The sequence below is a fragment of the Triturus cristatus genome, chromosome 2_2, assembly GCF_964204655.1.
Source record: "Triturus cristatus chromosome 2_2, aTriCri1.1, whole genome shotgun sequence".
Taxonomy (NCBI): Eukaryota; Metazoa; Chordata; class Amphibia; order Caudata; family Salamandridae; genus Triturus; species Triturus cristatus.
In genome coordinates, this window is record NC_140582.1 from 477,305,692 (window position 1) to 477,320,461 (window position 14,770).

General features: G+C 47.9%; 1 protein-coding gene across 1 annotated transcript; it reads right to left on the minus strand.

The window, feature by feature from the left end:
• Positions 1-10,230: 10,230 nt before the first annotated feature.
• On the minus strand, positions 10,231-13,944 carry LOC146862386 (zinc finger protein 862-like). Its single transcript, XM_085643081.1, has 3 exons — positions 12,804-13,944; positions 11,017-11,172; positions 10,231-10,271 (listed from the first exon to the last, which is right to left on the minus strand). Exons 1-3 carry the CDS (start codon positions 13,942-13,944, stop codon positions 10,231-10,233), a joined length of 1,338 nt encoding a protein of 445 aa, XP_085499207.1.
• Between the last annotated feature and the right edge of the window lie 826 nt (positions 13,945-14,770).

Genomic DNA, 14,770 nt, shown 5'->3' on the forward strand with positions numbered 1-14,770 from the left:
CGTATTGGCTATGACAATGCTTGTAATAATTATTAATTATTACAAGCAAGCACTGACTCAGCTGGCTCCCTCATGCCTTTCTGCAACCTCACCCATGGGAGGAGGGAGCTCATAGGAAGACAGACACAACATGTCTGCAAAGAAACCACCTACTAAGCCCTTGCTGCCCTGAAAACCAAGGAGGCTGCACATGGTACACAACCTCTCAAAAGGGAGAGGTGTGAGATGCTGCAAATGAGGCCATGGCCTCTCAGAAAAAGTGCCCATGCATAGCAGCTTTGCTGAAAACCGAGAGGCTGTGCACAGCTGCACATTCTCCCTTGAGGGCCTATAAGGGCAAAAAACACAATGAAGAAATGCAGAAACTCTCATCGACACAGATGCCTAGAAGCCTGTCACTGCATATTTGGGGGGATATTGTAAACCAACTGGGTACATTACAAGGATAAAGCAAATACCTCTGTGTTTTATGCCCTTGCAAATGTATTCATTCGTTGACATCATGCCTCTGTATGAGCATTGAACTTCTCGGTGACTTGTAATATTCTTGTAATGACCGTCAGGGAAACATTATCCCATACCATTTCCCAATGTGTGGTGCTACAGACAAGGTACTCATTGGAGTCCTAGAAGTGGCTGTTATCATTAATAGATGTGTAAAACGTCAGTCATAGGATGCTCCATTACACTGTGTTTTGTAAGTTTTGGCATAAAGACATTTGCTGCTTTGAATGCAAATCTCGGGCCCTTGCTATTGAATGAGAAGCTGTGTCTTTGACTCAAGAGATAAATGGTCTTGGGTATGGTGTGCTACACTGCTTGTGTGTTTTATGGCCCACAATACACTTGCATGATAAAGAAAGACATGTTATCAGTTGACTTACCTTCCGTGCGGAAGTGCTTATGGAAGCAATTTGTAACTTCTGCATTGAGTCCTATTAACAATGTCTTGACCTGGTGGGCACAATTGTAACTGCCTTTCAACTGTTACGTAAACCACATCCTCACCCTAAACTAAGAACATTTTCAATATTCAGATGCCTAAGAGTAAAAAGCTGTCACCTGCCCTCTTCTGAAGCATATGTTGAAACGTTTTTGCTGCAGTTGTGTTCATAAAGTATGACATTTTTATTGTAAATGAGCGCTCAGCAGTAAAGTGTAGGCACAAAAATAGTAAACAAATGATAGGGGTCAATTGTTTCTAGAAGAGACGCGTCAAAATGCACTTCCACAAACATAAAAAGTTGTACCAGTGCCGGATTTACAAATTTAAAGCATGTTCTCTGCTACAAGTTCGGGGAACTGTTGTCCCAGTTGGTTGAAGAGCTGCAGCGGCAATATTTTTACCAACTTATATAGTGGTGAACGGTTTCTTGCCAATTGAACTTTAACACCCCTAGCTGCTGAGGCTTTTCCACCCCCAGTGCTGAGCACTTGTTTTTTGATGTTTTTTGATGTTTGGTATAATGTCATTTGCCGCTTCATAACTTTTTTTCCACAAAAGGTATCAAGGCCAAATTTGTATCAGATTTTTTACACATATTCTAAAAGTACGGGTTTATGGAATCCTCTGGAGGGAACCACGAAAACAGCCAAACTACAGCAAGAATTTGCTGTGCATGAAGTGGCTTTGTTTTTTCCTAAAAATGGCATCAGCAAAATGTTTCCTGTGCTGTGATCATCATCTTCCCAGCTTTCAGGAACATTGAGAGGTGCAGACAAATCATGTTTTCCCACAGTATTTCCCATTTTAGTCACTTTTCCCTCTTGTTTGTGGTTTTGTGGTTTCTACCTACTTGCAGTTTGTGGTTGAAACTGGAGTGAAACATATGGGTAAACCCAAAAGGCTATATTTTTAAATTTAGATAACATTTCAAGTTGAGCAATAGGAGATTGCTCCTCAGAAAAGAACAGACCAAATAAGGGAGCATGAGAAGACTGTATTGACTTCATATTGTCACAATTTTCATCTGTTCCAGTCGTGGGGCTAGGCCCAAAAACACAAGTGGGGATTTTATTTTATTTGGAGAAGGGATGGAAATATGGGTGGTAGGAATGTTGTGGCTCCACACATATTCTGGAAGTTTCCCTCACAGAAATGTGAGGATAATTGTAGATTTAGTCACTTTTCAGCGCTACCTCTCTGAGTCGAACGGTGCAGGTGGGTGGGAGGGAGGGCTGTGATATGCTCTGAGCATCAGTCAATGTGCAGTTAGCTGGCGCCTAGTGGTGCTGTCTGGTTTCACTTTCAATCAGAGTTACGTCAGCGTGCTGTGCGTGTTGCACATCACTGTGATTAAATTAAACAAGCATTTACAATGCAAAAGGTCTCACATTAACAAGAGTTTAAGTTATTGGCACTGCAATAGCTTAAACTCTTGCAAAAGCGAGACCTATTGAATTGCAAATATTTGTTTTTTTCTACTAGCGGCCATGCGGCGCTTTCAAATTCATGAAGGGCATGCCCTACATTAAAGTGAAACCGCGGCATGGGGGCTTTAAAAAAAAAAAGCATCTGTTTGTCAAGTTGACAAACAGATGTTTTTTGGGGGTAAAAGCACCATGCCGCTCTTTCACTTTAATGTCAGCCGCAAGCCTTTCTTTAGATGAGGTTTGTTGAAAGAAAGGGGCGTGGCCTCAATGAATATGAAAGAGCCGCATGGGAGCCAATAAACAAATTAAATCAATAAATAAGTACCCGCGGCCACTAAATATGGACCGCGCTGCTAAAATAAATAAATAAAAAAACGCAGCTGCTATAGTTAAAGTGGACCACCATTAGTAAACACTAAAATAAAAGCAGGCGGCGTGCTTGCGAAGTAGTTGGTGGAGTAGGGGAAGAGCATTGAATAAAATAGTACTCGCCAACTTGTAAAGCAGACCCTGTAACAACTCTAGTGAAAGGTCCAGTCGTTATGGGAGGTAACAAATACAGACAAGGCGGTACCAAGGAGGAACTAACAAGCCTAAGGATGAATCGGAAGCCAGCATTTACGAAGGACAATGACACAAGCCAATTACAAATATGAGTGGAGAGAGGACAGGGCTTCTATTCTGTACTCCATTACTGCATGCCACGCAGCAGCGCATACGCTGCCCAGGCTTGACCTAAAAAAATACTCGGTACCAGAAGGAAGCTCTTCCCTTGCTCCTGGCTTTCTTTTTTTAAATGAAAATCCCTCAGGTGCTTGCACCAGAAGGATTTTCTCCTTTAGTGTGGTGGACGAATTGTTCACACCCACAGTACTACACAGCCCTGTTCAATTTTCCAGGTCCATGTGTGATGTGCTGCTCCAGTGCAACTTTTTCTTTGAATTCTGGAACTGGTAGTCTTGTTGATTCCATTATAAAACAGGACTACAAGTCCGAGATAATTTCAAATAAAAAAACCTGTACTGGAGCAGCATGTCATGCGTGGACCTGGGAAACGTGGCGGCTCTGACTACAGAGGTAATGCACTGGGCGTAAACAGTTTGACCACTGCATTAAAGTAGTTAAAGGAAAGTGCTGCATTTGGCTGGACATGCACGACAAACCCTTGACATTTCTAGAGCAATTACAGTGCAGAAAGGGGCAGAATACAATATCATAACATACACCAAAAAAACAGCACAATAAAACACAGGGGACAGCACAACAAACCAATTAAAAGAGAACACAACACGACAACCACAGTACACCACATGCAGTCAAAACATGGGTCGTGATGCAGCCCAAAGATTGCTGGTGCGGTCAAATTCATGAGAAGTGAGCTGTTGCAGAAATACACTTCGAAATTCCTTCAACTGCTACAGTAACTCCCCACATTCCATCCACATGCAGTGAAGTGATGGGTAACTTTTATTGCCGTTAATAGATATATTTGTGCCCAGTCCCAAGGTCAGCAATCAGAGAATCGTGAATAAGTCCGGATTCTTTGTCTCTCTGCGCGTCTGCTCTTTGATGTTGCACAGAGCACCTGTCTGGAGATGTGGCGTGATGTCTGCTTTACAGATTCCACGTGTGCAGGCAGGTAGATGCTCTGCACATTACATCACTCTTGAAGCGACCCCGTGAACCGGCAGCACTAATTCAAGAGTTCAGTTGGATAAGGAACATTCGTTTCTCGACTTTTTGAACTCCCGAGTCAAGGACAGGTTGCTAAACAGAAGGAATTGTTCCATGGGAGGCGATGGAAAATTGGATTTCTCTGGCTGCTCGGAGCGGAAACAAAGGAATCCACAGCATGTGCGCCATGAGGCAGCTGTCGCTGCCTGACCCGCTCCGGTGGCGGCCGCCACACGGAACGCTCATCTTCGCACGTGCGTGCATATACGCGCGGCCTGTTCCGGCCGCCTTCCTGTCTTCTCCCGGTCCCCGGCCAGCGTCACTACTGCCGTCCTGCACCACGCGCGCGGGGGAGCGCCCACATCGACCGGCCTGCTGCCTGGTTTCGCCCCATCGTGTGCTGCATTGGAGGACGCGCCCCTACAGCCCACTCCTCACGGTCAGTTGCTGTCTGTGTCCCTGCTGTGGTTTGCTGGCTGTGGTGGTGGCATCGGTGTAGCGGCGTGGCTGCGGTGCGAAGGAGGGGGCCCGTGTCTGCTGATTCCTGCCCAGGGGGTCTTACCTGCTGCCGCCTGGTGCCACGTGGAGTGTGCTCATCGACGCTCGACGCCTGGTCCCTGTGGCCTGGCTGCTGGGTGCCTGGAGGCCGCATTTTGCCGCGGCCTGCGCCAGAAGTGCGGAGTTTTGGCCGTTTGTGATCGTGTCAACCCCCTGAAGCGCCTCATCTGTCGTCTTCAAGATCTGCATCCACCAGTCAGTGCCGAGATGACGACGGTGTCCCCGGTGGAAGCGTTCATTGTGGACGGCCCGCCTTCCGCCCAGGCGGCCAAGTGGAAAGAGTGGCTGGAGCGCCTGGAGAATTATTTTGCCGCGGTCGGCCTCAAGCCTGAACGACATCGGCCCATGCTCCTGCATCTGGGTGGTGCTGCAGTTCACCGTTTGGCCAAGTCCGTGGTGGAAACCGGTCCTCCCCACACCTACGCCACACTCAAAGCGGCCCTGACCGCGCATTTTGAGCCCCTAGCGAATCCAGATTACGAACGTTTCCTCCTGCGCCAAGCACGGCAACAACCCGAGGAATCTGTTGATACATTCTATGCTCGTTTGAAAGAACTGGCTAGCACCTGTACTCTACCGGACACAGATGATGAGTTGCGGGCGCAATTCATCCAAGGCTGTTCGTCCGTGAAGTTGCGAGAAAGAGTCCTCGAACTGCCCGGAATCTCCATGGCGGATATTCTCACCATGGGCCGATCCAAGGAATTGTCCAAGGTGCGCGCCGCACACATGGAAACGGCCCTTCAACGTCAAGTGAAAACAGAGCCAGTCAACGCGGTGGTGGCGACTACCCCGAAGAAAACGTCCAAAAAGAAGCCGGAACACGGAACACCACCACCATCGTCCCGTACCTGCTACATGTGCGGAGGCCCGTACCCACACCAAGGTGTATGCCCGGCGCAAGGGAAAAGGTGTTCGGCATGTCGTCGTCTGAACCATCTAGCCAAAGTGTGCCGGTCGGCGGGACGTCAGCGGCAACAGAGTCGGCAGGTCAATGCGGTGGATGCCCCTCCACCCGAAACTGAGGAAGACGACATGGATGACGATGAGGACGAAGGCACGGTCCATGTAATTCACGCTTTACAGCCTGATGGATGTCCGAGACGAAGGGCACCGAAGTGTCACGTCAAGATTGCAGGGTATCTAACGCCGGTGCTGATCGACACAGGTGCGTCCATTAACATAATGGCCCAGTCCATGCTGAAATCCTTCCCAACTCAGCCCGTCCTGAAGCCAACGTCCATACAGGTGTTTGCTTATGGCTCCGGCACACCACTCACTGTGGTAGGCGTCTTCACCACCGACATTGCCCACGAGGCCAACTCCGTCCGCACCAAGGTGTACGTCACCAAGGAGGGTACGGGGATGCTGTTGGGCTGTCGTACGGCGGAACACCTGCAACTGGTGGTCTTTGCGTTCGCTGTGCACCTGGAGGATGTCGAGTCATTGGTGGAAGAATTTCGAGACCTGTTCAACGGCATCGGATGCCTGAAGGACCACCTGGTGCGGCTGCACATAGACCAATCGGTACAACCAGTTGCTCTCAAGCATCGGAGAGTAGCGTTTCATCTGCGGCCCAAGGTTGAAGAGGAGCTAAGGAAATTGGAGGCTGCTGACATCATTGAGAGAGTGGACGGACCAACCCCTTGGGTCTCCCCCATTGTGATTGCCCGGAAACCAAAGCAGCCAGGTGAAGTCCGGATATGCGTGGACATGCGTCTGCCGAACCACGCCATCAAGCGGGAACGCCATCTGACGCCCACTGTCGACGACATCGTTGCGGAGGTCAGCGGATCGCGCTGGTTCTCGAAGATGGACCTTCGGGCGGGCTACCATCAACTCCTGCTGGACCCCGAGTCAAGAGCCATAACCACCTTCTCCACCCATGTGGGCCTGCGCCGCTACAAGCGCCTCAGCTTCGGGGTGTCCAGCGCGGCGGAAGTGTTTCAGGATACCATCAGAGGGGTGTTGGCTGGCCTCAGTGGAGTCATAAATGTCAGTGATGACATTCTTGTACATGCGCCGACTCTGGAGGAACACATGAACTGCCTACGATGCGTGTTCCGGAGACTCCAGGACAGTGGCCTCACGTTGCATCGCGAGAAGTGCGAATTCCTAAAAAAGGAGATAGCGTTTTTTGGGTATCACTTTTCGCAACAAGGAGTGTCGCCCGACCCTGCCAAAGTTCGAGACATCCAGACGGCACCGGCCCCGACCACAGTCACCGGAGTGAGAAGCTTCCTGGGCATGGTCACCTACTGTGGTCGCTTCATCCGGAATCTCACGAATCTAACAGCACCTCTACGGGACCTCACGAAAAACGCCGCAACCTGGGAATGGGGCCCCAGCCAAGAGAAGGCTTTTCAAGACACCAAACACGCTCTGTCCGCCGAAACCACCCTAGCGTACTTTGACCCCACCCGGGAGTCTGAACTGTCGGTGGATGCCAGTCCCATCGGTTTGGGTGCTGTATTGTCCCAGAAGCAACTGGACGGGGAATGGGCCCCGGTTGCCTACGCGAGCCGGGCTCTGACAGAAACTGAGCAAAGATACTCCCACATCGAAAAGGAGGCGATTGCGATACATTGGGGGTGTCGTCACTTCCACCTCTACCTATATGGGCAGCCATTCACGGTCCATACTGATCACAAACCGCTGATTCCTCTCTTCATGGGCGTGTCGTCTAAACCACCCCCGAGAATCGAAAAGTGGATCCTGCAGCTGCAGGAATATCAATTCAAAGTGGTCTACCGCCCGGGGACACAAAACCCCGCGGACTTCCTCTCCAGACATGCCCGGCCAGTTACCCGAGAAGAGGAGTCTGAAGCGCAGGAGACGGAGGAGTATGTCAGGCTGGTGGTGGAACGCTCCCGACCCCTGCCCATCAGGCTCGAGGACATCCTGGAGGCGACCAAACAGGATGACTGCTGGGAGTTGGTGATCTCCGCGATTGGATCAGGAAGGTGGCACTCCCTGTTGGAGAACCTGACACACCGCACGGATGATGCACAACTGGCGTTAAGGGCTCTTCACAACGTCCGGTCTGAATTGGCCGTGTCCCCCGAAGGATGTCTGATGAGAGGCACGCGTCTGGTTATCCCCAGGTCATTACAACAGCGAGTGGTGGATTTAGCTCACATTGCGCACCAAGGGGTAGTCAAGACAAAATCCCGTCTGAGGAGCAAGGTGTGGTTCCCTGATCTGGACAGTGTGGTGGAGAGGACAGTCCGGTCTTGCGCGCTCTGCCAAGCGGTGGGCCCCGCGGACCCGCCGGCCCCAATCGTGACGGAAGATATCCCTCCTCACCCGTGGCACCGGGCGAGTGCCGATTTTGGGAGCCTACCGGATGGCCGACACATGCTTGTCGTCATTGACGATTTCTCAAAATACCCCGAGGTTGAAGTACTGGACTCCATTACGGCGAGCAACGCCATACCTCGGTTCGAGAAAATTATGGCCAGCCATGGGCTGATCAAGGAGCTACGCACGGACAATGGTCCGCCATTCGCCAGCCATGAGTTCTCTGAATACCTCCGATCACGAGGTGTCCGTCATGTAAAGATCACACCACGGTGGCCACAGGCTAATGGTGAGGCCGAGCGTTTCATGCGCACCCTGAACAAAGTGCTCCGGATAGCAATGTCTCGAGAGCAGAACATGGAGTGTGCCCTGTACAACTTCGTAAAGGAATACAGACTTACGCCTCACTCAACCACCATGGCCAGCCCTGGTTCCCTGTGCAATCAACGGGTGCTGAATGATGTTTTTCCCCAAGTGACACCATCCTTGCCGGCGTATCGTCAAGTATCCGAACGCCTCCGACAGAGGCGGGCCAAGAATGACCGAATGTCCCAGAGGCGCCATGCCAGGAGCAACGCGTTGGTGGCCGGTGAACGGGTGCTGGTGAAAAATCGACATCCACGAGGGAAGTTCTCCCTTCCGTTCGAACCGGAGCCCTGGGTGATCCAGACAGTTAAGGGCACGATGGTCACTGCCCAGAGGGGCCATGAGACAGTCACCAGGAACATCTCCCAATTCAAAAGATACCGGTGCCCGGCCCAACCAAGTGGGATGGTGCCAGAGCCTGAGGGTGGCGACCCGACGGGCGACGATGTTGACGAGGAGAGTGGTTCACCAGGGCCAGTCCCCTCACTGTCTGGGGCAGTTGTGGAACATTCGCCAGGGGCGGCTGGAGCAGAAAGCCGTAGAGAGGCGAGCGAAGGTCGAGGTGGACACAGATATCATCTCAGAGCCAATCCAACGGTGTCGTCTCGACTGAGAGGTTTTGTAATGGACTAGAGAACAGAAATGCAGTGCTTTTCCCGTTTCTCTTGTCTCTCTCTCTCCCTCTCTATCTCTATCTCTATCTATCTCTCTCTCTCTCTCTCTCTCTCTCTCTCTCTCTCTCTCTCTCTCTCTCGTTTTGAACTGGAGCAGTTTTCCAACCGGTGATGTGTTTTGTTTGTTGTGCCATGATAAAGGAGGAATGTTATGTTCAAGGGAACACCCCCACGCTTACGCGAGGGTGGTCCCGTCTGTGACCCGGAAGGGCCCTAGTAAATAAATGGGGGCTGGACCGGATGATCCGGGTCAGTGCACCGAAGCGCAATAGCAAGCGTAGGTGTGTGTTTTATATCCCTCCGGATCCCGGAGTGCATGCTGCCCATCTACCTCCCGCCGTCCTTATCAGTCCGATACCGGACTCAACAGCAGCCTTCTGCGACGACAGAGCTGAGCTATCTTGATCAAGCTATTTTCAAATACGTTCCGCCTAATACCTTACCGTTTCCAGTGGCTCGGGCCTGTCTGACTCAATTACCGCTGCACTGGCCTGACGCATTCCAGGACAACGGTTTGATCTGACTGGGCCCGTGCACGCGCAGGTCTCTGTGAGGGGAGTAGTGAGTGAAAGCATGTACCACTCTTACACACGAACGCTTCTGCAGCTCTTTGGATGAAGTGTTGCTCAGGTGGGAGAGGAAATATGCATTTTTCTTCAATTTAATTTAATTTCCCCATTTTTTTATTATAAATATTAATTTGATCTTTTACTGTCCTGACTGTATGTTGTGCAAGTATTTATGTGACGTCAGTTTTGTCGGCTGTGTGCCAGCCTCGGGTCAAGGTTCAACGCAGAAGATTAGGGGTGTACATGTTTGCTTGTACCTGTACCTTTGCTGGTGTTTGAATACATGTGCTTTTACTCTTTCATCCCCTAAACTCAATTGACAGTTCTCTCTCCCTGTAAAATAGATGCAGATTCAGAATTGCACTAAGGAAGACGCTCACCATGAGTCACAGTTATCAAGGTATTCCTACTTTAAAGGCATCCCTCATTACTGATTACATGTTGCATGCCAATCTACTGCCAAACATATGTTAGAAGAGAAATAACACGTGCCTTATACCTTGCATATCATGCTAGCATGCTAAAGTGCCATTCTTCAGTAATAGGTACTTTCTCTTCTCAAATTGTAACAAGCAAGCACTATAAACACCACTTTTTCTGAATCATAGATTATCTTTGGTTGGTTGGACAGCAACAAAACAGATATTCACAAATCTGCCAATGCAAAACATTGGATTTGGCCCCCACAAATCTTTGCCTTTACCCTCCACGTTTAGCTAAAATTCGGTTTTGTTGGTAAAGTGTTTGTGCTCACGCCCTGTAACATGGTAAAATTGTCTCACACCTGATCAGAATATTCCATTTACTTACTAGTCCCTTGTATAGTGCTTTACCATATACCTATGGCCTGTAAGTTAAATACTACTAGTCGGCCTGCAGCACTTATTGTGCCACCCACTGAAGTATCCCCTTAAACATGTCCCTGGCCAGCAATTGCAGACTGAATGCAGTTTTAAACTGCCAATTCGACATGGCACAATAACCCCCTTACCAAGCCTTGAACACCTCATTTATTGCATACATGTCACCCCTAAGGTAGGCCGTAGGTATCCCACAGGGTAGGGTGCATTGTAATTAAAAAGTTGGAAATGTACTTTTGAGTTTTAGATGTCCTGGTAATGAAAAACTCCTACATTTGTTTTTCACTATTGGGCCTAACTCTAACATAGGATAACATTGAATTACCTTTTTACATTTAATAGTGCCAACTTTTGATTGGGAGCAGGTAAACATTTCATGTCTGCTGTCAGGGAATTTGCAATTATTTTAATGGTATAGTCGGATTTTAAGTTAAAAAATTTAAAAATGTCACTTTTAGAAGGTTGGCATTTTGCTGCCCCTACTATTTGGTGCCAGTAGACTGTTCCTGGGTCACATGACAGGTCTAGTTGGCAGTTGGACTTTGTTTATTCCTCTCAGAAAGCCAAACTATAGAGGGGCTAGGCGTGCTTGGGTGGGCCATCAACTGGCAGGATGGGGGATGGATCAGGGCACAGCCTCACTTGCTACTGAATAGGCTGTGCTTTGCCTTCGCACAAAGGACTTGTCACCATTGCATTTTTCTTTCAGCCAGCTTGGAGCAAGGGCAGGGATGGCAACGAACTTCAAGCACTTCAAAGGGAATTCTCTAGAATCATCTACATCCATGAAGGCCCCATCTATAAAAATAAAAACCTCATAACCACGATTCAGTTCACTTTCTGGACCTGCCAAAGGACTCTTAAAATACTGCCTGCTGCTGTGGCATGCTGTGTATTCCAAAAGACTGTTTTGCTGCACCTGAAAGGACTGCTTTGCTGCCTTGTGCCTACATTAACACTGAGAGGTCTGCCCTGTTGCTTGAGCCTTGTTTTACTGCTTGCACCCAGGGCTACCAGAGGTACTCCAAGGGATAGTTGGCTGGCCTTCTAATCAGAGCCTCAAGGACAGAAAAGGCTCCAACCACCTTGAACTCTCACCTGGACTCAGTCTGAGTGAGTCCTAACCAATGTTCCCTCTAATTTTTTCCCTTTGTGTGCGGCAGTGGAGGGTCTCTGTGCGCTGCAACCATGGCTATGTGCGCCAGGAACCAGACTGCGCGTGTGTGCAGTGCTAAATGTCAATCCAAGCGTTTACTGAAAAGTGAAAAGATGGTGCATTTACACACATACAGCACCACGTTAAGGGTCTTAAGGCTGGTTTGCAAATTGGATAAACACGCCATGACATAATTGTTTACACAGGCAAGTACACTTCAGGTTTAGAAAAGCACAAGACTCCAACGGTGGTACCATCATTAGATTTTACTAAATATTCTTAACTGGAGCACTGTTCATTGGGTGGGTAAATGTTGCGAGCCTATACAATATCACATATACACAATAAGTTAAAAAATTACATAACATATTTACAATTTGATGTGAAAGCTATGTTGGGCTATCCCACCAGAGATAGTTTGTAAAACTTTGACATCCAGGCAAACATGGACTGTGGGAGAGGGCTGTTCAGACATGTCAAGTGGCATCACTAGATGGGTGACAGGGTTGCTTCTCACGGGATCCTTGCCATTTTTCCAGTGCTGATAAACTCTATCAAGGTCAACTTTCCCATTCAGGAGGTAGGCCTTAGTCCTCATCAGCATATCCAAATGCTTCTGCTCCAGTCTATTCCTCAATTTACTCATGATAGTATTCATGAGGCTGAATCCTCGTTCACAATCTGCACTAGATGCTTGAAATGTTGCGCAGACGTCAACAAGCTGAGACACCACACTATACTGAGCAGCATTGCGTACAGTGAAATTCACCATGTCTTGAAAGGTGGTTAATAACCCACCCTTTACATGTTCTGCCACCACATATTTATAATCTCTGTATTGTCGAACAACATCTTCTGGTGTTTCACAATCACCCAGGACCAAGACATTTTTATACTTTTCAACAAGTCTTTGTAGATTCTCAGTCCCAAAATCAAAATGTGATTGTGTTGCTATTGCCTGGATTTCAAAACTTGCCCATTCTTTCAGTTCATCTTCAGGGAACCTTTTTTGCATGTGCTCACAAAGAAGGGAAACAAAAGACAAAATAGGCCCACTGTCGAACTCTTGCCTTTTCTTGTACAACAAACACTGTCATATCTCTTACATTGCTGCTCCAAAAGAGAGTGTCCCCCAAATACTGTCCCTTAATTTGGCCAATATTTGCTCTTGCATACTGTACAGCTTCAACAGTAGTCAAAGAACTTTTTTGGAACAGTTTGCACAAAGATGCAAATTCACTCAGAATGTCATTAAGTACTGCAAGGGAAATACGGTAGTTTGAGCCAGATAGCTTTTTGTAACAATATTTAGCAACTGGATCATTCTCTTCAAGTTGTTCATGCTCAAAGTACTTAAGAACAGCCTCATAATTCCGAATTAGTGCACCAACTGCAAAATGCCATGAAAGCCACCGGCCTTCATTCAATGGTTGAAAAGAGACCACTTCACAATCAGTGACCGATGCCATTTCATCCAGCTTGGACTTCCTTGCAGGAGATCTGGAGAACACAGTGTAGACAGTAGTCCTCAATAATGTCTCAATCTCTTTAATCATTGGAACCCTCTTCCAGGCATCATCAACTCCCACATCTTCTCGATGAGCGACACAATGCTGCTCAACTAGATGGGGAATGGATTGTTTAAGGCGAGTAGCAACACCATTATTTTTACCCAGCATCACAGACGCACCATCGGATGTGAACATGACCATTTTCATGAGGTCCAGTTCATTGGCAGTGTAGAATTCTTTCACAGCAGTATTGATCGCCTCAGCATTACAACTAGTCATCTTCACAATGCCCCCAAACAGTGTTTTGTGCTCTGTTGAGGTTACAGGTCGGAACTTGAAGTACAGGATGAGCATTTTTGTAACAGAAATATCTGTGCTCTCATCAATTATCAATGTGTGATACAAAGCGTTACGAAGTTCTGCCATACCTTCACAGTGTATCATGCTATTGATGGCCTCAATGAACTCAAAGGCATAGTTCTTGCTCCTCCAGCTGTCTGGTATCTTCACATACAAAGCTATGTGGTCATGGATGTCTTGTACAGATAACATTGAAGTAATCATCTTGACTGCCAGCAACACATTGTTGATGAGAATCTTTATCTCCTCAGGCGAGGATCTTTGTCGTTCAACTACTTCCATTCTTGTTGCTTTGTCAGTGGCAGTTTCCGTCAGCATTGCCCACACTCCAAAACCAAACCTGGCAGCAGCACTTCTGTTTCTCAATATCACCATGGCAGACTCGCAAACTCTGCTAATTAGATGGCGTTTCAGGTAATCCAGTTTCCAGCCATCACTCCATTTCTTCCCTGTAGAAAAGTCCCCAACAATCTTGGCTTCGGCACATGCTTTGCAAATCAAGCCCACGTCTGGACTGTATTGAAATAGTTCCCCAAGTTGCATGCGAACCTTGCTTCGTGATTTCTGTGTCTCAGCCTCCACAATTTCTTTCATCCACTCTTCCTTGAATACAAGGCAACATTTCTTCCTTTGTGGTGAAGCATCACACTCTGCAGAAGGTACAGCTTTGCGCTTGAACATATTTGTGATAACTGGGTTTAGCCTGCTATGCCACAAAGCCTGCAAAATAAAGGAACATGGCTAAAGTTGATGCCTATGCTCATGATTGCAATCTGTCACATAGTACTGAGGCATCGCCGGCAAAACGTAGAGTGTAATTACCTGGATTTTTCTGTCCACTGCCCTGCCCTTTCAAACTTAAATGTAGCACTGTCCGTAGAGCCTGCAATAGAAGTAAAGATTGTTACAGCACATTGTGAATTTGTGATACAGCAATATACCATGTGCACCACAAGGGATCTCTACCAAACAATTACCTGCTCTGTTTGTACTCACGTATTCCCGTTCAAATGTGTGGGGTACTGTCTGCGAAACCTACAACAGAAGAAAACATGGGTAAGGGATGTTGTTATACTACAATGCACGAGATGCACCACCATTTAACTCTACCAAACAATTAACAGCTCTGGTTGTACTCACGTATGCCCGTTCAAATGTGTGGGGTACTGTCTGTAAAACCTACAACAGAAGAAAACATGGGTAAGGGATGTTGTTATACCACAAAACACAAGATGCACCATAGTTTAACTCTACCAATCAATTACCTGTTTGTTCTGCCTGTACTCACATCTGCCTGTACAACTGTATTTGTAGCACGGTCTGACAAACCTGCAAAAGAAAAGGGGTGCAGATTGTGAATCTATTTACC

Excerpts from the sequence above, each read along its gene's own strand:
- LOC146862386 (XM_085643081.1), bottom strand. The coding sequence starts at position 13,944 with ATGCAACTTGGGGAACTATTTCAATACAGTCCAGACGTGGGCTTGATT. Across the intron at positions 11,173-12,803 it reads GCTATCTGGCTCAAACTACC|ATGGGGCCTTCATGGATGTA; the intron begins GTATTTCCCTTG and ends TTATTTTTATAG. Across the intron at positions 10,272-11,016 it reads CACAGCCTATTCAGTAGCAA|GGCGTGAGCACAAACACTTT; the intron begins GTGAGGCTGTGC and ends ACCATGTTACAG.